The sequence below is a fragment of the Eretmochelys imbricata genome, chromosome 3, assembly GCF_965152235.1.
Source record: "Eretmochelys imbricata isolate rEreImb1 chromosome 3, rEreImb1.hap1, whole genome shotgun sequence".
Lineage (NCBI taxonomy): Eukaryota > Metazoa > Chordata > Testudines > Cheloniidae > Eretmochelys > Eretmochelys imbricata.
The window spans coordinates 65,710,037-65,728,108 of record NC_135574.1 but is presented as its reverse complement, the minus strand read 5'-3'; the positions used below and the strand labels follow the sequence as shown (position 1 = coordinate 65,728,108).

The following is an 18,072-nucleotide window of genomic DNA, read 5'->3' as shown; positions in this document are numbered from 1 at the left end:
TTTGGGCCAGGATATTTGTCTGCTGGTGTTTTATCCAAAACCCAATACGGACCTGAGTCACCACAGCCTGGATGTCCGTCGAGTGCTGGTGTTGTTTGGAGCACACCCAGCCCTTTTGTAAATCAGTGCAGCTGTTCGTGGCCGTAGCCGAGAGGATGAAAGGCCTCCCGGTGTCGGCGCAGCGGATCTCGTCTTGGATTACAAGCTGCATCTGGGCGTGCTATAAGCTCGCAGGTGTTCCGGCCACGGCGGTCACGGCCCACTCGACCAGGGCGCAAGCGACTTCCAAGGCTTTCCTGGCACAGGTCCTGATCCAGGAGATCTGCAGAGCAGCCACCTGGTCCTCGGTGCACACCTTCACGACCCACTACGCGGTCAACCAGCAGGCCAAAGAGGACACGGCAGTTGGCAGAGCGGTCCTCCAGTCAGTTGTTCCATGACTCCTACCCTCCTCCAGAGGTAAGCTTGTGGTTCACCTAATGTGAACAAATGTGAACAAGCACTCGAAGAAGAAAAAATGGTTACTTATCTTCTCATAACTGTTGTTCTTCGAGATGTGGTGTTCACGTCCATTTCACCACCCACCCTCTTACCCCTCTGTCAGAGTCGCCAGCAAGAAGGAACCGGAGGGGGTTGGGCGGCAGGGCACAGTGGCGCCACTCGGGGCCCCCCGGTGGGAGCCGCTAAGGAAAAAAGTTTGCGACGCTCAAGCATGCAGTGCGCACACACCTAATGTGGAATGGACGTGAACAACACATCTCGAAAAACAACAGTTATGATAAGGTAAGTAACTGTTTTTCCTCAAAAAGCCTTAGAAACATCTTATGTTGTGGCCATGCAAATTGCAAAATGCAAACAATCACACATGATTGGCAAGATCCTTCTACTTCCAGAAGGTCATAAGTGGGATTCATATGTAGGGCTGTACATTGATGAGGCAGCAGCCGTGACAGGATAGAAAAGTGTGGTTGCAACATGAGTTAAGAAAGTGGACCCAGCAGGCATTTGGACAAGCTGTATGATTCATCACTATACTTTGGTATTGAAGAAGTTAAAACCTAAAGTACACATGGCCCTCAATATTGTTTTTAAAATTGTGAATTTTATAAAATTCCGGGTAGTGAACACACATGGTCTTAGTACAATGTGTGAAATGATGGGCTCTGACTACTCTCAGCTTTTGTTTCACAGTGAAGACTGGGGGTTGTCATGTATGAAAGTTTTACAGTGTGCCTTTAAATTGCAAGACGAAATCAGAATTTTCCTCCTCTGGAAAACCGACCTTGCAGATTATGTGTATAATATGGACTTCTTGATTATATTAGCTTATGTGGTAGGCATATTTGGCAAATTTAATGCACTGAACTTGAAGTGTTAAGGTAGGAATACCATAGATTTTATTTTAGCAATACTTCAATTTTTTCCATTGTAAGGTTTTAAATGTTTGAAATTTTAGTAATCTTACCCATAGCCCTTGCTGCTGTTTCTTTCACATCTTCTGTAACGGTATGTGCTCAAGCAAGAGGAGTTCTTGTGCTTTATCACAACTTTAAAATGTCCTTCTAGTGATGCTTAATCTTCATCTTCTATGAATCTTAAAGTTCAGCTCTACTCCGAAAAATGCCTATGTAAAAAATAGCACCTTCTTACTCAAAAGATCTGTTTCTAGTGTGTCCTTTTATTACTGGTGATGATATGTAAAAAAGAAAGACTACTACTTGAACTACAGATTCCAGGTTGAGTTTGAAGGGCTGACAGAAAAAACATAATTGTATTTGTAAAGTGAGCAATTTGCATTAGAAATCGTTGAGACTGTGACTTTTCAAGGTAAAACTTCACTTGCCTTTTTTTGTTCAGTTTATGTAATAACTATTAATGTTACTGTAAAATAACTTCTAACCATTTCGTGCCTAGAATCCAAATTTAGTTAAACTGGAAAATAAAACAAATGGAGGCTGCAAATATGATTCGTCATTACAGGGGAATCACTATTAGCAGTCTTAAATGGGATGGGGTTGAGCTTCATCTATTTAAACTATCAGTGCCTTAAATGAAGATATGGACATTTTGGGAGAGCCACAAGTAATTCAGGTATTTTGAATGCTAATCTGCCTCTGAATTGCTGTGCACAGCCATGCCGCATTAACGACACCAATCTGTTAGATAACAGATTCCTAGCTTCACTAGAAGACAACTTTGACTTAAAAATTTGAGACTTTAACCAAAAGATGCCCTCTATTTGGATCTGCTTCTACATGGTACTGCATGAGGATGTGAACATACTGATATTTGTAAAAAGAAAAGGAGTACTTGTGGCACCTTGGAGACTAACCAATTTATTTGAGCATAAGCTTTCGTGAGCTACAGCTCACTTCATCGGATGCATACCGTGGAAAGTGTAGAAGATCTTTTATACATACACACAAAGCATGAAAAAATACCTCTTCCCACCCCACTCTCCTGCTGGTAATAGCTTATCTAAAGTGATCACTCTCCTTACAATAAGAAAAGGAGTACTTGTGGCACCTTAGAGACTAACCAGTTTATTTGAGCATGAGCTTTCGTGAGCTACAGCTCACTTCATCAGATACATACCGTGGAAACTGCAGCAGACTATGATGAAGTGAGCTGTAGCTCACGAAAGCTCATGCTCAAATAAACTGGTTAGTCTCTAAGGTGCCACAAGTACTCCTTTTCTTTTTGCGAATACAGACTAACACGGCTGTTACTCTGAAACCTCTCCTTACAATGTGTATGATGATCAAGTTGGGCCATTTCCAGCACAAATCCAGGTTTATGCTGGAAATGGCCCAGCTTGATTATCATACACATTGTAAGGAGAGTGATCACTTTAGATAAGCTATTACCAGCAGGAGAGTGGGGTGGGAAGAGGTATTTTTTCATGCTTTGTGTGTATGTATAAAAGATCTTCTACACTTTCCACGGTATGCATCCGATGAAGTGAGCTGTAGCTCACGAAAGCTTATGCTCAAATAAATTGGTTAGTCTCCAAGGTGCCACAAGTACTCCTTTTCTTTTTGTGAATACAGACTAACACGGCTGTTACTCTGAAACTTGTCATACTGTTATTTGGAACTGGTCACCTCCAGCTATTTTGAATTCAGAATAGTAAAGAATGGGGATGAGTGGGGACTCGCAGAATACAGCAATACTGGGTATTAGATTTCAGGAAAGCAACATTGAGAAATTAAGGACTCCAGAAAGTTCTGATGGAACCTTTTTGAAATGCACAAGTGTAGATACATACTGTGGAAAGTATAGAAGATCTTTTTATACACACAAAGCATGAAAAAATGGGTGCTGTATCTGTACAAGTTTTTTCATGCAGTTGACAGATTTCCACTCCATATGGCTAAATGCAGTGCCTTGCATAATGACAGGTTTCAGAGTAACAGCCGTGTTAGTCTGTATTCGCAAAAAGAAAAGGAGTACTTGTGGCACCTTAGAGACTAACCAATGTATAGATAGCGGCTGGAGGAACAAAGATGCATCAAACTGCAGTATCACTTAAAAACACAAGGAACAGAAAGTAACCTATATAGCAGGCTTAGCCAAACCGTGGCTCGTGAGCTGCATGCGGCTCTTTTACAGTTAAAGTGCAGCTCGCGGAGTCCCTCACACCTCCCCCCATTCTCCGCCTATCAGACTGGTTGAGGGGGAAGAGCTCAGGGCTTGTGCCCTGTGGCAGGGTAGTGGGGCTAGGGGCTTCTGGCCAACGGGTAGGGGGGCCCCTGGGCTTCAGTCCCATGGAGTGCACTTGCCGGGGCTCGGGGCTTTAGCTGGAAGCCCCGAGCTCCAGCAGGCATCTCCCGCAAGGCTGAAGCCCAGAGCTCCGGCATGTACACCCTGCGGGGCTGAAGTCCCGAGACCCCCTTCCCCGCAGGGCAGAAACCCCTAACCCCAAACCCGGCTGCAGGGCTGAAGCCCCGAGCTCCAGCAGGTACCCGCCCCCACTTATCGAATTTCTGAAGATTGTCCTATGTGGCTCAGAGGGTCAGTCAGTAGCCTCTTGAGAAAATCCCTCAACCATTCGTTTCCCTCCAAAACGAAGTTTTAATTCATTGATGAGGTAATTTTCAGATTATTAGTTTAAAGTTGTAACATTAGACAAGAGGAGATGTTAGCCCTGTGTTATATATTCCAGCACTACCTTTTCTAACATTGTTTGTCTCTGTGCAAATTGTCTTTTTTTTTAAAAGTAATATGTAGTCTGTATCTGAAAACTGTTGTGAAAAGTTATTTCTTAGTACATTATTTTATTATGTAAAAGGAGAGAAGGGCTTTAGTTTACAATTATACATTTGTTTCCTTTACAGTAACTCCTCGCTTAACGCTGTAGTTATGTTCCTGAAAAATGCGACTTTATGCGAACCAATGTTAAGCAAATCCAGTTTCCCCATAAGAATTAATGTAAATAGGCGGGGGTTAGGTTCCAGTGAAATTTTTTTCATCAAACAAAAGACATTATATACAGTATAAGTTTTAAACAATTTTAAACAAACAGTTTAATATTATACACAGCAATGAGTGATTGTGAAGCTTGGTTGAGGTGGTGGAGTAAAAGGGTGGAATATTTCCCAGGGAATGCCTTGCTGCTAAATGATGAACTAGCACTTGACTGAGCCCTCAAGGATTAATCCGCTGTTGTTGCATCTGATGAAGTGGGTTCTAGCCCATGAAAGCTTATGCCCAAATAAATTTGTTAGTCTCTAAGTTGCCACAAAGGGCTCCTTGTTGTTTTTGCTGCTGTTAATGTAGCCTCACGCTCTACAAGGCAGCATGGACTGAGGCAGGAGGGAGGAAACACAATAGATGCAGGGCAGTAGCTGCAAACACTTACCTGCAAAAGCTGAACATGATGATGAACCCACGCTATCCAGCTAGAGCGCACCACTCCCTCCTCCTGACAGCGATGCACAGGTGCTGACTTTCCAAAGTGCTGGGGGTTGCATTTATGAGAGAGAAAGAGAGAGATGCATTGCCCCTTTACCTATGCTGACCCCCCTTCAAGTACATTGCCCTTTTAAGCAGATCAGACAGGAAGCAACAGCTTCCTGCAAACTCCCCTGTTCGGTCCCGGAGCCCTGTGACTGTCCTGTCCTGCACTTTATGGAGAGGGGCTATGGTGCGGGCAGAGGGCAGGAGCAGGGGGACATCCTGACATCAGCACCCCTCTTCCCCCCCAGCAGCAAGCAGGAAGCTCCCAGGAGCAGCTCCGAGGCAGAGGGCCTGGCAGGAGCAGCATGGCAGTAGGGGGAGGGCCACCTGAACTGCTGCTGGGCAGCTGCGGAGCCACATACCTTACAGGGAATTTAGGGGAGCTGATGGGGGGGGGGGGCTTCCGCTCCCCTCTTCCCCCAGTTCTAATCCCCAGGAAGAGGGGTTGCTCTTCCAGAGAATCCTGCAAGCAGTGGACAAAGCAGGCAGCTACCAAACAACCTTAGAAGAGAGCATTGCACAACTTTAAACAAGCATGTTCCCTAATTGATCAGCAACGAAAAAACGTTAACCGGGACAGCGTTAAGTGAGAAGTTACTGTATTTGTGGATTAATTAATATCTCAATGTGCTTTGAGTAAAAAATAAATAATTTGGACTGAGAAAATTTGGACTGGTTAAAACATATTAGGAATAATTATACATTGGCTTGGAGAAATGGACGAGTAGATCATTTTAATCTCTAATTTCTCTGATTGTGTGATTTAAATTAAAAATATAAGCCAACACTTACAAATGTGAGGTCCTAAAGCTACGCATCCAAATCCCTGTGTTGATTTCCGAGGTGCTGTGTGCCTGCAGCTTCCTCTAAGCATCTTGGAAAATCAGGTCACTTATATTTAAGAGCCTAAACAGAGATTTAAGCATTCAGGTTAAAAATGTTTTCCTATACATGCATTTACTTTTGTTTGCCATAATTTCTAGTGTGGTGGTCTACATGTAAGTGGTAGCAAAACATACTGAATTCAGGTGGCAGGTTCAGAAAGTCCTTGACTGAAAGGGTCCAACGTGGTCCCAGCTCTGCGAACTGTTACTCATGAGTAGTTGTCCCATTGTATAGGTAAAGGTTTGTAGGATCAGGCCCTCTGAGGTTCTTTGTCAGCAGGAGCTGCATGAGCTGGAGAGTAAGTGGTACCTTCCAGCCCTTTTCTTGGCAAATGTATGAATTTGCATTGAGAGTTCTGAAGGAAAACGACTGCTAGCCATCCTCCACTGGATTTCAGAAAAGCAGACTTTGACTCCCTCAGGGAACTGATGGGCAAGATCCCCTGGGAGGCTAATATGTGTGGGGAAAGCAGTCCAGGAGAGTTGGCTGTATTTTAAAGAAGCCTTATTGAGGGCGCAGGAACAAACCATGCTGATGTGCAGAAAGAATAGCAAATATGGCAGGCAACCAGCTTGGCTTAACAGAGAAATCTTCAGTGAGCTTAAACATAAAAAGGAAACTTACAAGAAGTGGAAACTTGAACAGATGATTAGGGAGGAGTATAAAAATATTGCTCAAGCATGCAGGGGTGTAATCAGGAAGGCCAAAGCACAACTGGAGTTGCAGCTAGCAAGGGATGTGAAGGGTAACAAGAAGGGTTTCTACAGGTATGTTATCAACAAGAAGGTGGTCAGGGAAAGTGTGAGACCTTTACTGAATGGGGGAGGCAACTTAGTGATAGATGATGTGGAAAAAGCTGAAGTACTCAATGCTTTTTTTGCCTCAGTCTTCACAGACAAGGTCAGCTCCCAGACTGCTGCACTGGGCAGCACAGTATGGGGAGGAGGTGAGCAGCCCTCAGTGGTGAAAGAACAGGTTAAGGGCTATTCAGAAAACCTGGACATGCACAAGTCCATGGGGCCGGATGAAATGCATCCGAGGGTGCTGCGGGAATTGCTTGATGTTATTGCAGAACCATAGGTCATTATCTTTGAAAACTCGTGGCAATCGGGAGGTCCCAGACAATTGGAAAAAAGCAAATATAATGCCCATCTTTAAAAAAAGGAGTCTGGGGGACTACAGACTCACCTCAGTCCCCTGAAAAATCATGGAGCAGGTCCTCAAGGAATCCATTTTGAAGCACTTGGAGAAGAAGGTGATCAAGATCAGTCAACATGGATTCACCAAGGGCACCATGCCTGACCAACCTGATTGTCTTTTATGATGAGATAACTAGCTCTGTGGATGTGGGGAAAGCAGTGGACGTGATATACCTTGACTTTAGCAAAGCTTTTCATACGGTCTCCCACAGTATTCTTGCCAGCAAGTTAAAAAAGTACGGATTGGATGAATGGACTATAAGGTGGATAGAAAGCTGGCTAGATCGTCAGGCTCCACGGGTAGTGATCAACCACTTGATGTCTAGTTGGCAGCCGGTATCAAGCAGAGTGCCCCAGGGTTCGGTCCTGGGGCCGGTTTTGCTCAACATCTTAATTATCTGGATGATGGGATGGATTGCACCCTCAGCAAGTTCACGGATGACACTAAGCTAGGGAGAGAGGTCGGTACTCTGGAGGGTAGGGATAGGGTCCAGAGTGACCTAGACAAATTGGAGGATTGGGCCAAAAGAAATCTGAGGTTCAACAAGGACAAATGCAGCGTCCTGCACTTAGGACAGAAGAATCCCATTCACCGCTATAGGCTGGGGACCGACTGGCTAAGCAGCAGTTCTGCAGAAAAGGATCTGGGGATTACAATGGATGAGAAGCTGGATATGAGTCAACAGTGTGCCCTTGTTGCCAAGAAGGCTAAGGCATGTTGGGCTTCATTAGTAGGAGCATCGACAGCTGATCGAGGAAAGGGATTATTCCCTTCTATTTGGCTCTGGTAAGGCCACATCTGGAGTATTGAGTCCAGTTTTGGGACCCCCACTACAGAAAGGATGTGGACAAATTGGAGAGAGTCCAGCAGAGGGCAACAAAAATGAGTAGGGGGCTGGGCACATGACTTATGAAGGGAGGCTGAGGGAACTGGGCTTATTTAGTCTGCAGAAGAGAAGACTGAGGGGGGGATTTGATACCAGCCTTCAACTACCTGAAGGGGGGTTCCAAAGAGGATGGAGCTCAGCTGTTCTCAGTGGTGGCAGATGACAGAACAAGAAGCAATATGGTCTCAAGTTGCAGTGTGGGAGGTCTAGGTTGGATATTAGGAAAAAGTATTTCACTAGGAGGGTGGTGAAGTACTGGAATGGATTACCTAGGGAGGTGGTGGAATTTCCATCCTTAGAGGTTTTTAAGGCCTGGCTTGACAAAGCCCTGGCTGGGATGATTTATTTGGGGTTGGTCCTGCTTTGAGTAGGGGGTTGGACTAGATGATCCCCGAGGTCTCTTCCAACCCTAATCTTCTATGGTTTTATGATTCTATTAGAGATTAGGCTTCTGCAACATAGAGGAAAGTAATAAGAGGCAAGAACCTTTGGGCTCTAAAATAAGCTTGGATTATAATAGTGAGCTAACATTTAAAATACTGTGAAAGGAAACGTAAATGCATTTTGATGGGAAATCCTTTGTTTGTTTATACAACACTTAGTAAAGTTGACACTACTTCATTACAAATAACAAATACCTCAAATTTTAGATGGCAAAACTGTTCGAAGAACTGAGAGAGGCTAAAGAGAGGCAAAGTCCTGAGATGAAACACTTCTTGTGTCTAGAAAGGAAAATCAAGTATATGGAGATCAGACATGCACAAAGAGAACAAGAACTTCAGCAGGTAAAATAGAGCATCTCTGTACTTGTCTCCTATGTATTTTGACAGCATTTGTACAAATTATTGCAGACCATACTGCAGGGATCAAATACATTTTGACCGATGACCAAAGTCGTCGTCCTTTTTTGTGCCCACTGGTGCATAAAAAATGTGCATGCAGTCTTGGACCCAGTTATTTACAGGGTCAATTAAAGTAACTTGTACATTGGATCTCAAATGAGATACTTAGAAATCCAAAGTGACAGCAGTTGTAGGTGCCAAATTGCCATATATGGGCACAAACAGGAACACTAGGTTTAGAAAATGAGGACCGGTGTGTTTATAAACTAGGCTGGACTTAATATTGACTGAGTTGTCTGAGATCCCAAATAGAGCTCAACAACATAAGATGTTTGCTCAATTTCTAAACATTACACAAACAGAAAAAACTTGCAAAATATTTCTCATATGCTCCTTGCACTTTCACAAAAAATGCCCATAGACTTTCTTTACTATCTTTATCCCAAATCCACAAAAAGCTAATTAAAAATATTAGACAATTGTATAATCCAATGGTTGTTTGGTGAGTTGGATCTTTTTTCTTCTTATAGTGTTTCTTTTCTTTTACTCTACAAACAAAAAAAATTCTTGCAATAAATATTGAGTCAGATTGTTTATTTCAATTGAGTTACACCAAAAAAGAATTGGGCCCTGTGGCCCAGATAGCAAGGCAGTAAGGAACTGCCAATGAAGTCAAAGCATAAACCCTTCCAGACCACTTGTACCTGAATTAAGGTTTCTTTTTAAAACCTAACATACAGCCATATATAATTTCAACTAGGTAAAATAATTTCTCAGTGATTCCTGTACCTCATTTTATAGGAGGATCTAGCCTCTGTGTTCTTAGTAATCTTTATAAGGATCTATATATCTAAAGAATTACTTCTACTTTATTCTGTATAGGTTATAAGGATCTATATATCTAAAGAATTACTTCTACTTTATTCTGTATAGGTTCTTTTATTTCCCTCATCACTTTCGCATCTTAGTGCTTTTCAGTAGTGCATTAAGCAGTGTGATTAGTATCTGTCACATGTGGTTCATTCTTTCTGTCATGCTCTCCTAGGAAGAGGATTATATGTGCAATTAAGTGGTTTCGTTTGGGGAATATTTTTTTGGTAAATGGAGATGGCAAAGTTGAAGTGTACTTGAACTTAGACTATCAGGGTTGGAAGGGACCTCAGGAGGTCATCTAGTCCAACCCCCTGCTCACAGCAGGACCAATCCCCAATTTTTGCCCTAGATCCCTAAATGGCCCCCTCAAGGATTGAACTCACAACCCTGGGTTTAGCAGGCCAATGCTCAAACCACTGAGCTATCCCTCCTGGAGAAGAAGGTGGTGAGGTTTATAATGGGTTCTAGTTCCTCTGGGCATTGTTCCATAGTCTTGGACTGGCCCCCAAGCTGCAAGCCCTGTCTGCTGCAAGCTTTACCCTGATGGTAGGAAGTCCCATTGTGCCAGAGAGAGGGTGGAACTGTCCACTTAGATTCTTTTAAAGAAGAAAGTTATTCTATCAAATGTATAAGACCTGATGGTGGAGCAATTTATTTCTTCATTAGCATCAATGAATGCCCTATTTCTATTCCTGTGCTGTCAGTTTTTAGAAGTCAAAGCAGCAAGTTAACATAACACATTTGTTTTCTTCTTCCTCTTTCTCATGCCCCCACCCACTCACCTCTATAACCTCAGGTACTGAGTAACTTCCTTTTTTTTTTCAACTCTAGAAAGTTCCTTAATTCAGATACAAGTGGGCAGGTGTGATTTATGCTTTGACTTGATTGGCAGTTCCTTACTGCCTTGCTGTCTGGACCATAGGGCCATATTCTTTATTGGTGTAACACCATTGAAATAAACAATCTGACCCAATATTTACAGTGAGGATTTTTTTGTACAGTAAAAGAGGAACAATGCTATAAGAAACACCAATCACTGTTAAGTAATTTTCCTTTTGACGAGTAGTTGTGGGGTTTATTTTGTCTGTTTTTTGCTTATTTCCCAACTTGCAAATTTAATCATCTGCAATGGGACTCTTAGCAATCAGTAAAAATAAATGCATAAACTAAAAAAGGGACATTCTAATGTACTGAATGTTAAGAAGCATCAGAGTCCATGACTAGGGCTCTTAGAGTACGTCTATATGATAAGCATCAGCTCACAACAAGAAGTCTGAGTCTGGGTCTACAGATTGGGCTCACGCTACAGCGCTAAAAATGCTGTGCATCTTTGTGTTTCTGAAACCCAGCCCCCATTCCTGGCCTTCAGAACCTGAGGAGTCTGAACTTCTTACCGTAGTATGAGCCCCATGAGCCTGAATCTGTAGATCTGGGCTCTGAGACTCATTGCCGTGGGCGGCTGCTTACCATGTAGATTTACCCTTCAGCACTACGGTAATACACATGAATAATAAAAATGACTGGCAATTTATATCTTGTTAATACAGAGGATTGAAATTATGTCTTTGCTTTATACAGCACATTCCAAAATTAAAATACTCTGTCTGGAATAGCCATTACATTTTCAGAATGGCATATGGATTTTTATTTCCTTTGACACTAACATGCTTAAATTAGCTTGTTGGAATTTGGTGAGGTTAGGAGTGAAAACTCATTCAGACCCATATCCGCAACAGCCTCAGGGCAATGTCACTATAGGCTATTTTTGGTGCATTTATAGAGTTCGTTACACAGTTTTTAAACGTATAGCAATAGCACGGGGCCTGATATATTCAAAAGTGTTAAATATTTGTCATAAAGTCTTAAGTGCTCAAACTTTTAATTGGGAGCTTTGGAAAAAATAAACTAATCTCTTGTGAGGCTTCTTTAATTTGAACTGGGTATTAACCTCCCTTCCTCTCCCCACTAATGTCTAAAGGAATTTATTGCTACTATCAAAAGGACATTTTCCAGTGTTCAGAACAAATATTTCTATATAATAATTAGCAGTGGGCTTTGGGATTTAACATCAGAAACTTAATTAAAAATACAATAGTCTGTATTTTTGCAAAGAGACTGTCTGAACTAAGGGACAGTGTTCAGTGAACTGATGACTGGAAATCAATATACTTCTTGTTAACCAACTTCTCATTTACAGATAGTGCAGCAAACACGACATGTTGCTGACGTGCAGCAAACCCAGGAAGTTGAGAAGTGGAAAAAACTTGCCCAACTAAAGAATCAAGAGCTGGAGAAGTTTCAAGTGGAATTAGATTCAATATTAGATGTTTTACGGGAATTGCAGAAACAAGGGATTGTTATTCCAGTACCTGTTTCAGGTGGATTAAGTTTACCAGAAAGATATTGGAAGACGTGACTGGGTAAGAACTGATCAGAGAAATAGAATTTTAACCTAGACAGCTGTGAATATAAAACAATCACTGGTGTAATCCTTGCAAGTTCAGATACTTTCCATAAATTCATCTGAAATTCACTTGTCTAAAGGCAGGTTTTTACTGAACAATTGATTGATCATATTGTGTCTCATAATTTCTTAATAATAAATTGTCTTGTATGTGAAATAATCCTGAACAAAAAATTAGGAATTTTGAGCCAGATGATTTTTTCCCCCATAAACTGAATTGTTGTGAAGAAATCTGCATTTCGTATTCTTCCAACAGCCTGTGGAAAATTACTGAATATTTTTGACAGAAGATGTACAGGTCTGTTTCATATAGCATAACTGATGGCTCAGTTGTATTCCCCTGTGTCAGATCTTCTATGAAAATCTTGAATAACATGGTCTATTTTATACAGAAATTGCTAACCCAGTAATATCAACCTTATTTATAATTAGAGCACAAAATCCTGTTTCTATCTTTCCAACACTTCTCTCTTCTCATCTTTTCACTCAGTACTCTTTTCTTTCTTCCTTCCCCTTTTTGGCCCCTAAACTTCTCCAAATGTGTGGAGGACTAGGGCAGATTGTTTCTATCACAATAATGACCCCAGACTTAAGTCTGGTCTACAGTTAAAATTTAGAAGGACGCAGGGGATGTGGAAAAAATTAACCCCCGAGTGCCATAGTTATGAGACAACCTAATCACTGGTCTAGATGCACCTAGGTCGATAGAAGAATTCTTTGGTGAACCTAGCTGCTGCAGCTAGGAGAGGAGCATTACCTACATCAACAGAAAAACTCCTTCTTTTGGCATAGGAAGTGTCTATGCTATGGCGTAGCTGCAGCAGTGCCACTGTATAGACATAACGTTAGAAAACCATTTTCTTTCAGTTTTGAGATATTTCTTACAAAGCCATGCCATTCATGCTAATGCTCTATTTAGTATAATTGGTGGTATTTGCTGACTGAATGATGCTAAGAGTTAAGTCAAAGCTGAAATAACTTAGTGTACGGGTCTAGAGCAGCACATATATAGCTATAGATGATTGGCTTTTTGGAGGAACCATAAAAGAAGATATGTTTTCATAAGTAAATTATGTGGCCACACGAGTGAGTGTGCAAGATTTAAATAAAAAGTAGTTATATACCAATTTGTATCTCGTAAGTTCCTGTTAAAATGCACTTGAGTGTCCATAATTGATTTGCAGTGCAATATTTGTTTATAGTTATGCTATATATTTTATACATACATGTAAAAATACACACACTGTATGTAAGGGCCAGCCTGCATGAACGTTAGACCACAGCAGGCTGGGGCGTGAAGCTCCTGGGCACTAGCCTGTCATGGTCTGACTATTCATGTTGTCCCTGCTGGTGTATTAACAGTTCATTAGAATGCTTTGATCTGGTCCTTTTTGAAATGCGACTAGCTCAAAGCCCTCTAACAGACTGCTAACATGTAGAGCAGGGTCCACAAGAACAGTGTGGGGTATATTCACACCCCAGTTGGCTGCAGTGTAATTGTTCATGTAGACATTCCCTAAGTGTTTGTACATGATGTCTGTTTGTAAAACGAATGATAAGGTTGGGATTAATGCAATAATTATTTTGGTTATCTCATTCAGATGTTTTCCAAAACTCCATAAAAGTTTAATTTTCATTAAAAAGGATGATTTTGTCCAAGAATAAACTGGAAGCATTAATATATAGTCATAAATTATGTAAATAGGACGATAAATATTTGTATATAAAATGTCAATCATTAGTAAATATGTTGTATTTTCATCATGTACCAGCTCTTGTGATTTATTTGCAAATACAAAAGTGTGTAAAAAAAAAAAAAAAAAACCATCATTTCTTCTTCGAGTAGTGTCCCTATGTGCTCCATTGTAGGTGTGCTTGCATCCCTGCACTACTGATTGGAGAACTTCAGTAGCAGTGCCCGTTAGGCCCACACATGCACTCTCTCTCCTCATGCTGCATCACAAGGCTAGTCAACGTGCCCCCTCAGTTCCTTCTCAACCACCTTTGGCAAGAGACAGAGCCATTAGCAGTCCATTAAGACTATTGTTCTCTTGTTTTACAGACTTATAGTTAGCCTCCTAGTTATAGTATTAGTTGTAGGGTTTCTTCGTCTTCTTTCTTATTTTACCCTTTAAGAAAAAGAGATTTTATATTCTTCCTGCTTTTTTTTTTTTCCCCTCAAAGGGGTATGCCCAATTTGCCAGGTTTCAAGAAGTGCCACACCTGTAAAGAGGTATTGCAGGTAAACATTCTCAGTGCATTTGCTGCCTCGGGGAAGGCCACATATAGCAGAAGTGTGGTCTTTGCCAACAACTCCGGCCAAGATTCCATAAAGACAGAGAGCTCTGTCAGAAGAGGCCCCAATCTGGCCCCAGTTGCCTGGTAGACATGAGTCTTCACAGCCTTCTACATCTAAGGGATGTGGGTTGAAGAAACAGGCTGCGGACCCCTCTCATAGATCACCTAAAAGGAGACTGGGAAGTCCCCCTAGTGAACCCTGAGATAGCCGTAAGTGATCACCATCTTGCTCGGTATCTCGCTGGCTCCGAGACCATCTCAGTCTGACAACCATGCCTCACGAAGACCAACGGATACTGGTGCCACTGACAGGCTCGCAGACCCGATGGGCATGGGCACAGAGTCATTGGTACCGAAGGACAAGTGTAAACACTCTAAAAAGTCCATGCAAGTCCACTTCATCAGTGACAGCTCGCCTGGTACCTGAAAGACAGGTGTAGACCAAGGCCTCCGTGTCTCCCCCCTGCCACCCCGCAACCTTGGCACCACCACTGACCCTGGGACAATTGGTACCAGTGGAATCCTGCCATTCCAGAGACCTCTGCATGCTGGGTGCACCCGAGTTCCCACCTCTCAGTACCGAGACCTCTGCACTGAGCTTCTACCAGTCACGGTAAGTATTCCCACTGCCATGCCATGCTATGCCCCTTCCCTCTGCTCTCTAGCGAGGGTTCAGACAGTGAGCCAGAAGAGGTAGCGTCACAATATTCCTCCCAAGCTCCATATGGTGCTCACTACCAACGGAGCCTAAGGATATACCCACAGATGGCCCCTCCACCACCATCGACTTGGTACGGCCACCATAGGTGCCACCACCATTCTCTCTGCCATCCCAGTGGCCATATTGGGATCCTTGTGTGGGGCACCGACAGCATGCCTCTCAAGCTTCAAGCCTCACTCAAGAACCTTCCGAGCACGCCCCCTCAGCCACAGCATCCAGGATTTTGGAACTGCCTCAAGAGATAGAGGAACAGGAAGCTGGTACTGAGGAGGAAATGACATCGAGGATCATATCCTCCTCTTCTCCGGACAAAGCCATCATGCCTCCCCTACCATCTTTGGCAGACAACTTTTGTCTTTTCCAGGAGCTGGCGAAAAGGGTTGCAGACATCCTCCAGATACTACTGAAGGAAGTCAAGGATGCCCACCATCAGCTCCATGACATCCTCCACTCTTCATCGTCCTCAATTATTGCCCTCCTGATTATTGAGGCCATTTTGGACCCGGCAAAGACTATGTGGCAAACCGTGGCATCAGTGGAGCCAACCAGCAAGTGAGTGGACAAAAAATACTATATCACCGCCAAGGAATCTGAATTCCTGTTTTCCCTCCCAATTCCATCGTGGTGGATGCCATCAACTCTCTTGGCCGACAATACCAGTCAAGGGCTGCCCTCTATGATAGGGATTGGAAGTGCCTTGATATTTTTGGCAGAAAAACGTACTCTGTCACTCTACAGTTCCATATCACCAACTACCAAGCCCTCACAGCAAAATACAACTACATAAATTACTCTAAACTGAATGACTTTCTGGAAAAGTTGCCAGAGGCACATCACAAGTCCCTTTAAGGCCATTATCCAAGAGCGTCAATTAGTAGCAAAGACATCGCTGCAATCTGCCCTCAACGTGGCCGACATGGCGGTTAGGTCATCACCATAGCCATGGTGATGCGATGAGCTTCATGGCTTCATTTGTTGGGTTTCCCAAAAGAGGTGCAGTCTACCGTTGAGGACTTTCCCTTTGAGGGCACAAAGCTCTTTGTCGAGAAGACTGACACTTCCCTTGAAGTCAGGATTATACCTAAGTTCTCTTAGGCCTTGTCTACACAAGTTACACTGACAATCAAAAACCAGTATAATTACATTGTTTGTGCCTGTTCACACAGGGCTCCTTCTGTCGGCAGAGCATGTCCACAGTTGGTGCTAGAGAATCAACAGAGAGCAGTGCACTATGGGTAACTATCCCACTGTGCTACTCACCACCTTGTGCAGCTAGGACTTATGGGAAGGCAGAGTGGATCACAGTGCATCATGGGTGCGGGCTCAATATCTCATGACGCAGTTTTTCCATCTCATCATTCCATGGGCTTCCAACTGCATTTCATGGCATTTTTCAACAACCCCTGTTTACTGTGCACCCACCATCTGTGTCTGAAAGGATGGATCCTGCACTGCTCTCTACTGTTGTAGTCAGTGTTATGAACACATCTGGTCATGCAATATATTATGAGCACCCAATCTGAACAGGAATCAGAGTTGCCTGATCTGCTGTGTGCCATGGAAAGAAAACACCAGATTACTTTTGGCATTCAGAGAGCAGCTGAACATGGTGGACCATCACTTTTGGGCTCCGGGAAAAAAGCACTGAGTGGTGGGATCACATCATTATGCATGTCTGGAATGGTGAACAGTGGTTGTAGAACTTTTGGATGCGGAAAGCCACCTTCCTAGAACCGTGTGCAGAGCTTGCCCCAGTACTGCGGCACAAGGACAACAAAAGGAGAGCTGCACATGGTGATCGCTGTGTGGAAACTGGTAACTCCAGACTGCCACCAGTCAGTAGCAAATCGGTGTAGAGTTGGGAAGTCCACTGTTGCAGCTGTATTAATGCAAGTGTGAAGAGCCATTAATCATATGCTGCTACGAAGGTCTGTGACTCTTAGCAATATGCATGAAATACTGGATAGCTTTACAATGGTATTCCCTAACTGTGGTGGGGCAACAGATGGCATGCATATCCCGATTTTGGCCCTGAACCATCTTGCGATGGAGTGCATCAGTAGAAAGGGGTATTTCTCTATGGTGTTATAGGTGCTTGTGGATCACTGTGGCAGTTTCACTAACATCAATGTGGGGTGGTCTGGGAAGGTGCATGACACATGCATCTTCATGAACACTGGCCTGTATAGAAAGCTGCAAACAGGGACTTTCTTTCCAGACCAGAAGATTCCAATGGGGAATGTTGAAATGCCTATAGCGATCCTAGAATAGGATCTTACTCCCATGGCTCATTAAGCCTTACACAGGAAACCCAGACAGCAGCAAGAAGCGCTTCCACAATAGGCTGAGCAGGTGCAGAATAACCATAAAATGTACCTTTGGCAGATTAAAAGCACGCTGGCACAGCCTTTATGGCAGGTTAGACCTAAATGAGGAAAATATTTCCATAGTCATAGCAGCCTGCTGTGTGCTCCATAAGATTTGTGATGCTAAGGGTGAAAAGATTCCGCCCCCAGGTGGAGCGCTGAGACAGATCGCTGGGTGGCTGATTTTGAGCAGCCAGATACCAGGGCTATTAGAGGGGCACAGTACGGTGCTATCTGAATCGGAGGCTTTGAGGTACAATTTTGGGAATGAGCTCCAGTAAGGTCTTTCTATACAGCACTCTGCAATGCTGTGTTAACTTGCTGCCTTACATGAAAACTTCAATGATTCCTGATCATGATTTGTACTCAACAGATGATCAAATTGCCACTGTGTATTAATTCTAGCAGCAAATATGGTGTGTAGGAGACAAATACAGATTGGTTATCTTTCAGAGAGTATGTTTTTATTAAATACCAATTAACAACACACACAAAATGCTGGATGGGAAGGGAGATAACCGTGAAGGGCAGTGTAGACTCATATAGCTGTGTGTAAGTCCAACTATCATTTTGGAAGC

General features: G+C 43.0%; 1 protein-coding gene across 4 annotated transcripts in view; it reads left to right on the top strand.

Moving 5' to 3' along the window:
• The window catches only part of CEP162 (centrosomal protein 162), an 84,972-nt gene extending 70,792 nt beyond the window's left edge, over window positions 1-14,180 (top strand). For 3 of the 4 annotated variants that reach the window (XM_077812770.1, XM_077812773.1, XM_077812769.1), the window contains 2 exons: window positions 8,581-8,715; window positions 11,843-14,179. In XM_077812770.1, the coding sequence (XP_077668896.1) occupies window positions 8,581-8,715; window positions 11,843-12,061 (354 nt within the window). In that variant the 3' untranslated portion in view covers window positions 12,062-14,179. Of the gene's footprint in view, window positions 1-8,580; window positions 8,716-11,842 lie in introns of all 4 variants that reach the window. The other variant, XM_077812772.1, reaches the window with a different exon arrangement.
• The last annotated feature ends 3,892 nt before the right edge of the window (window positions 14,181-18,072 follow it).